Source organism: Anguilla rostrata, chromosome 4 (assembly GCF_018555375.3).
Source record: "Anguilla rostrata isolate EN2019 chromosome 4, ASM1855537v3, whole genome shotgun sequence".
NCBI classification, from domain to species: domain Eukaryota; kingdom Metazoa; phylum Chordata; class Actinopteri; order Anguilliformes; family Anguillidae; genus Anguilla; species Anguilla rostrata.
The window spans coordinates 11,081,086-11,087,975 of record NC_057936.1 but is presented as its reverse complement, the minus strand read 5'-3'; the positions used below and the strand labels follow the sequence as shown (position 1 = coordinate 11,087,975).

At 41.4% G+C, this 6,890-nt stretch overlaps 1 protein-coding gene across 1 annotated transcript; it reads left to right on the top strand.

The window, feature by feature from the left end:
* The first annotated feature begins 1,317 nt into the window (after positions 1-1,317).
* On the top strand, positions 1,318-5,153 carry glulb (glutamate-ammonia ligase (glutamine synthase) b). Its single transcript, XM_064330604.1, has 7 exons — positions 1,318-1,475; positions 2,338-2,522; positions 2,831-2,992; positions 3,116-3,262; positions 3,382-3,509; positions 3,630-3,829; positions 4,056-5,153. Exons 2-7 carry the CDS (start codon positions 2,357-2,359, stop codon positions 4,372-4,374), a joined length of 1,122 nt encoding a protein of 373 aa, XP_064186674.1. The 5' UTR covers positions 1,318-1,475; positions 2,338-2,356; the 3' UTR covers positions 4,375-5,153.
* Positions 5,154-6,890: the final 1,737 nt, after the last annotated feature.

Below are 6,890 nucleotides of genomic sequence, written 5' to 3'. Positions count from 1 at the left end.
TGCTGAAATGCAATGAGAACCAACAGACACTGCAGTCCTCCAGGATCTAAGTTTTTACTTACCTTATTAACAGGCATTTCTCTTTATCAGAGCCCTGACTTTGAAAGTCTGACAGGACAGAACTAACCTTTTCAAGATTTGATACAGGTAAGAAGTGGATATCGGTTACTGTTCTTCAGTTCCACGCATGTGTCCCAGCTTGGCACAGGAAACAGTTCAGTAACATATCATTAAAGCATGTGAGCACCATCTTTGCTTTATGGTCAATTATAACACAAATGATATATTTCATATTTCATTTCCTGTATAATCATTCATCCTTCATAAATGACTTGGGACAACATTGTCAAGCAAGAAGGATTATGGCATGAATAGATGTAGCCTATACTGAGCATTAATTAATTTATTTATAAGGGGTGAGAAGTGTGTGATTTCAGACAGGTTCAGTAAAAACCAATGGTACAATTTCTGAGTAAATATAAAAAATATAAAAAATGCAGTAAACAATTACTTGACAGAGGTGAATATTAAAATGCATTTATTAGATTAAGTTAAACTAAAGTCTTTAAAATTGCAAATGCACATGAATGGGAGAGGTTAAAAAAATTAATTAAAACTATTCATCATTGCTGAAAGTTGGAAAATTCCCTTTCCCACAGCAAACTCTGGAAATTTCCACGAACCCCATATTTGTAAGAACGGTGTTCGACAATTAAAACGAGATGCGTCATTTTCCAACAGTGGTAATTTTCCAGAACAGAGGTAGAAGCTGTCTTCGCAGCATATGTGACTTCCTGGACCGTGTCTGCGATAGTAAGATGCCGAACTTCGTTGCGTAATTCCTGTTTAAGGAATGACCTGGTGCTACAGAACTGGTACTGTGTAACAAAAACACTGCAGTTCCTCGGTAATAATAGGTGAACCCCTTGCGACTGAGACGCTTTACATAACCCGGCCATTCATCAGCGACATATTCCCATCCACGAGGTGGCGTTTCATTCATTCATTCATACCTAGCCAGAACCCAAATCTTATAAAGATTTCAGTTCAGCAGACATTGCACCATCATGTTTCATTTAGCAAAATAAAGTAACGTCTCTTTCAATGTGATATTGTCAAAGTATTACTTTATGTAAATGTGTTATAAATATAAACGTTTGTTATGCATGTCCAAACAAAAGCAGCTTCCGATCTGCACACACAATGGTCCTTTTTGCTAGCTGTGGGGCGAAGAGACTGTGTTTCTCCGTCCAATGAGTTCACCGCATGAGCCCTCCATCACCTGAGCACGAATAGATCACGTTTTTTCCTGACCAATCAGAAGCGTCGGGATCCAGTTTTCCACTTTATAAGTTTCAGTGTAAACCAGTTTTTGGAGAAGAGGATGATAGAGCCATATACGAGCGCAGCTGTACATACGAACTGGAGTCAACGCCAGTCCCCTCTCTACTTTTTTAATTTTCACTTATTTCCAGGTAAAACAATGTCTTTGTTTCCGCTGTTACCCGTTTCCACGATTTTCAATCAGGTTGTGTAGTAGTGGCTATGCTGATGTTGAGAGTGCTATTTTTCTATGTGCATACAGAATCTTTGTTGATAGCTGGTACACACTTTTAGCTGGAAATCTTTGTGAAAGTCATTGTTTTTCTCAAACTCTATTGAATTTCTCATCTTGAACTGGTAGGCTATATATCTGGGGGATGAAAAAACGCGAATGAAATGGTGTTGACCGTTGTAGTCTCATAATGCAACTGCCTTGGCAGCAGAGATGTCAGTGATGTAACTACAATACAGCGCTTGTATTAGCGTGGTCGGTGCCTATCGATGGGCTTGCGGACTCTTTTGTTCAAGGCGCTGTGGGTTCTTCCATGTTGGGCGTAAAATGAATGGCATTGTACGCATTTAATTAAACGACGACAGAATGACATGTGTAAATCGCAGAATGCAAGACTGTTGTATAAGGTCGCTAACATTGCGCGTCGTTTGAATGAAATTATGTCTTTGTCTTGCCTCCCGCAGGTAAATTCGCTACGATTTCCCCCCAAATTGCCAGTGTTTTCTTATGTCTTCCATTTACCCACGTTTAGCATATTTTCATATGTATTATTATTATTATTATTATTATTATTATTATTATTATTATTATTATTATTATTAGGTACCAATACAACCGTGCTTGCATCTCAACTCCTTGTGTTGCATAACAGTAAATACATAAGCTTTGCATATGAATGCATGTTTTAGCGATTGGGGCATGGTAATGTGATTTCTAGACTTCTCTAGTGAATTGCTTTAATTTTATGTATTTAATTTTTTTTTTTTTTTTAACATTTCCAGGTTTATTATAGTGATAAAGATGGCCACGTCTGCCAGCTCGAGTTTGAGTAAAGCTGTCAAACAGCAGTTCATGGATCTTCCTCAGGGAGATCAAGTGCAAGCCATGTACATCTGGATTGATGGAACAGGAGAAGGACTTCGCTGCAAGACCAGAACCCTGGATTCAGAACCTAAGACCATTGATGGTAATAGTGGGTGTAATTGTGATTATATAGCAGCAAGCAATGTTTCTATGGGGCGGACATTGATTAGTTAAGATTGAGCACATTGTTTAGGCTGCACTCCATTGCTTACCAGCAAGGGCTGTGCAGCAATATTAATTAATTAATCATTATGGTTGTAATTAATTATGGTTGTAATTAATAATTTGGTTGTAAACCTGGTGCTGTAGTTTTATGAACAAAGGTTTCTGAGTTTTCATTTATTGACCATTAATGACAAGATGTTAATGTATGTTAAGTTTTGGAATCTTAATTCTCTCTCATTTCTCAAGATTTGCCTGAATGGAACTTTGATGGCTCCAGCACCTACCAGTCTGAAGGATCCAACAGTGACATGTACCTGATCCCAGTGGCAATGTTCAGAGACCCCTTCCGCAAAGACCCCAACAAATTAATTCTCTGCGAAGTGCTCAAATACAACCGCAAGCCTGCAGGTGAGAAATACTATGGCCTCACATTGCTTTCCGAAAGCCATTGTGATTTTTGTTAACGTATGCCTTGGAGGCGACGAAGCATTTCAGTACAGCTCAGTAATTGTTCCCATAACCTGTGAACAGAGACCAACCTCAGGCTGACCTGCAAAAAGGTCATGGACATGGTAGAAAATCAGCACCCCTGGTTTGGTATGGAGCAGGAGTACACCATCCTGGGTGTGGACGGGCACCCCTACGGTTGGCCCTCCAATGGCTTCCCCGGTCCTCAAGGTGAGAACTTGTGCAACAGGACATTGTAGCAAAACTGCTGGTGCCAGATTAGGGCTAGACTGTGAATAAATGGAGTACAGTGTAAACCCAGCTGATAAGGTGTGCGTCTGTACACGCAGGTCCATATTACTGTGGAGTTGGAGCCGATAAGGCCTATGGCAGAGACATCGTGGAGGCTCACTACAGAGCCTGCCTCTACGCCGGAGTTCAGATCTGTGGCACGAATGCGGAAGTTATGCCGGCGCAGGTGAGAACGCGACGGCGGTCGATTTCGGAGCAGTACGCTCGTGCGAAACAAAGCAGCCTTTGAGGCTGTGTGATGCGTTTCTGGGGCCCGTTCATAACGGTGTGGTTTCCTGTGTTTCAGTGGGAGTTCCAGGTGGGCCCTTGCGAAGGCATCAACATGGGGGACCACCTGTGGGCGGCGCGCTTCATCCTGCACCGGGTCTGCGAGGACTTCGGCGTGGTGGCCTCGTTCGACCCCAAGCCCATCTCCGGGAACTGGAATGGCGCTGGCTGCCATACCAACTTCAGCACCAAGGAGATGCGAGAAGACGATGGGCTGAAGTAGGCACAGTGATAGCACAGCTTTTTTTTTGTCTCTGGTTAACCCTTTAACATGTAAGATCACAAATGTGCAATTAGAAGGCTCTTGACTGAACATTCTGTCGCTGATGTAACAGTCACTACTGGTAATTGAAAGCAATGGAGTTCTTGAACCCTGACTTATTTAAAAAATGTTCCAAACAAACGTATTCTTCAAAGGGTTAAACACTGTGATTTGTGCCTGCAGATTCATCGAGGAGTCCATCGAGAGGCTGGGGAGGAGGCATCACTACCACATCCGCGCCTACGACCCCAAGGGGGGGCTGGACAATGCCAGGCGTCTGACCGGCCACCACGAAACCTCCAACATCCACGAGTTCTCGGCCGGCGTGGCCAACCGCGGGGCCAGCATCCGCATCCCGCGAACCGTGGGGCAGGACAAGAAGGGCTACTTCGAAGACCGCCGCCCCTCTGCCAACTGTGACCCCTACGGCGTAACGGAAGCGTTGATCCGCACCTGTCTGCTAAACGAAAGCGGGGAAGAGCCTGTGGACTACAAGAACTGAACCCCTCCCTCAGATCACTCTCCTCCACACTCCCTGCCGTGCTTTCAGTTTAAGGGCCAAACACTCACAAACTAGTACTGTATTGCTTATTTAGTTCAATTGAAACTGCATTTAACGGCAAGTTGACTGGTCAACGCAAGACAAGGAACGAAATTTGATCAAATTAAAGCAGATCACGATTTATCTTGAGTGGGGTGGATGGTCTGACAGTATTCTCTATCTTGCTTTGTTAGAGGAAGTGAAGATATCTTTTCTGTACCCTAGATAGAGTTCTGTCACTGCCAATGTTTAAAATGGCTAAAAAATGGACTAAAATGATTCTGAACGTTTGGATGTAGGTCTACAATATGGACATTCAATGGTGGGGGTTAATGGATATATCTCTGGATTCGGTTAGGTATGTTCATGTATATTGACCTGCTATTCAAGCATGTAATGTCATAACGTGATGTTTAAACTAACCAGAAAGTGTACATTTGTCATAAATGGCAACTTCTGTTACTGCATAGTCCATTTGGATTTTGCACACTGGTTCATGTTGTATGGTACTTCTGAAGTAAGGGTCCAAATGCATTTGACTGTTTTTGTATACATGTGGATCCCTCTGTCTGCCTTGTGTATAATTCCTATCAGATTCATGGAAGACTCGTTACCTGTTGCATCTCGCTGTCTAGCGCTATAATATAGTTTATGGCACCTGTTTTGGTAATACCTTTAAGTTACTGAACCTGGTAGTTTTTATTGAAACATTAAAAACATTTTGTTATATTTTTACCACATCTCAAAAGCTTCAGTTGTCCTTTTCCTGAGCTGCTACTAGCAAAATATCTGTCCATATTCATTACTTTTGAAGTAATGTATGAGATTTATGTATTTCAGCTACAGTATAGCAAGCAATGTACAGGAATAGGTTCTGCTGAATCTGTGTAGTACATGGGAGATTGGATGGCTAATATTATCCCTACAATAATTTCTCACGTATGCATCGATTCTCTCAACATACAGCCTATAGCCATATACCTGTAGTAGGCTCTATTTCAGCTCTACGGTGCTGACAACCTTAAATTGGGTCTTAATTCCATTTGTTCAACATTATGTGATTGATTGTTTCAGCCCTGCTGAGCTTTACTGAAGTACTGTAGTACAAATGCAAGAATGTTTCAGATACGAGGGTCAACAGACGTCCTTAGCTGTGTACGAGTATACAGATTGACCCGCATGTAGATCACATGGCTACACTTAAGAAATAAGAGCAGGCAGTGTCCTCATAGCAGATACTCACGTTTGGCACTCATGGAGTCCAATCTCCCCGGAATGAAATTGCGGCCATCTTGTCATAGCTTTGAACATTAGCGTAATTGCTCGCTGAGATTGAGCTCACATGGCCCGTGCTGCACATGGAATTGTCCGTCACGTGGAGAAATTGTCAGCGTTTCTGGCCGAATTACAGGCACCCGGTAGTCAAAACAGCGCAACCTTTGTCTTGTCCGTGCAATTCCTGAGCGGTGTGGACGTCTCAAATGGAATTCATTTAACAGCGTCATGGGACAAAATGCGATTAGCTGAAGGAAGGATGTGAGGAGAAGGTGATTTCTGACCTATTTCCATCTGCAACCCAGAAGGGGAAATTCAGTTGCTTAACTTCAGTGTTGTCAAGCCTTAGGAAATAGTGGTCCACTGCACCTGAAAAGCAACAAAAACTGTAGTAGTAGTAGCAGTATGTAATACAAAAATTGCACATTACCCTCAAATGTTGTCCATGGATTGTTATGTAGCTGTTACCAAAAATGCCAAAAATACATAAGTATAAAGGAGGATAAGAATTACTTTTGTAGATGGTAACAGACAGTTGAACTATCCTTTATTTTTCCACTGAAAACTTAGAGAATACAGATCATTACATTACATACATTACGTTTATTTGGCAGATGCTTTTATCCAAAGCGACGTACGATGAGTGCATGGGTGGGCATGTGCACCTCAAGCATTATCATGAGGACTCACTGTATAAACAGCACAAAAAAAAACTCTAAACCTTGGAGGAAAGGAACAAGATGTCTTTATTTAACATCGAAAATGTGTTGAGAAGTGAGAAATCTTGTAGCATGACATGACGGAATATACTTCCCAAATGTTGACTTCGATTTTGTTCTCTATGACAGTATTCAAGGATTGAATGAGTGGCACAAAATGTTTAGGATTTCTACATGTTCCTGCGCTCTAACAAGTGAAAAAAATAATAATCTTCTTGGATTGACAGGCAGAAGTGCATCATTGGGCAATTCTTCTATCATGTAGCTCTCTCTTGAGAATTTAATGACAAAGTGCACAGTTCTTAAACTGTTCTGTCATGATAGCATATGTCCAGTCAATTGAACAGGGAAACTAAAACAAGAAACACTGTAGCTACATCTGAAAATCCAAATAGACTGTAAATTGGTGATGTGATCTTTTAAAATAGTATAGATGATTTTTAAATGATCTATTACTATTTTTATTTATTATGTTTCATTTAT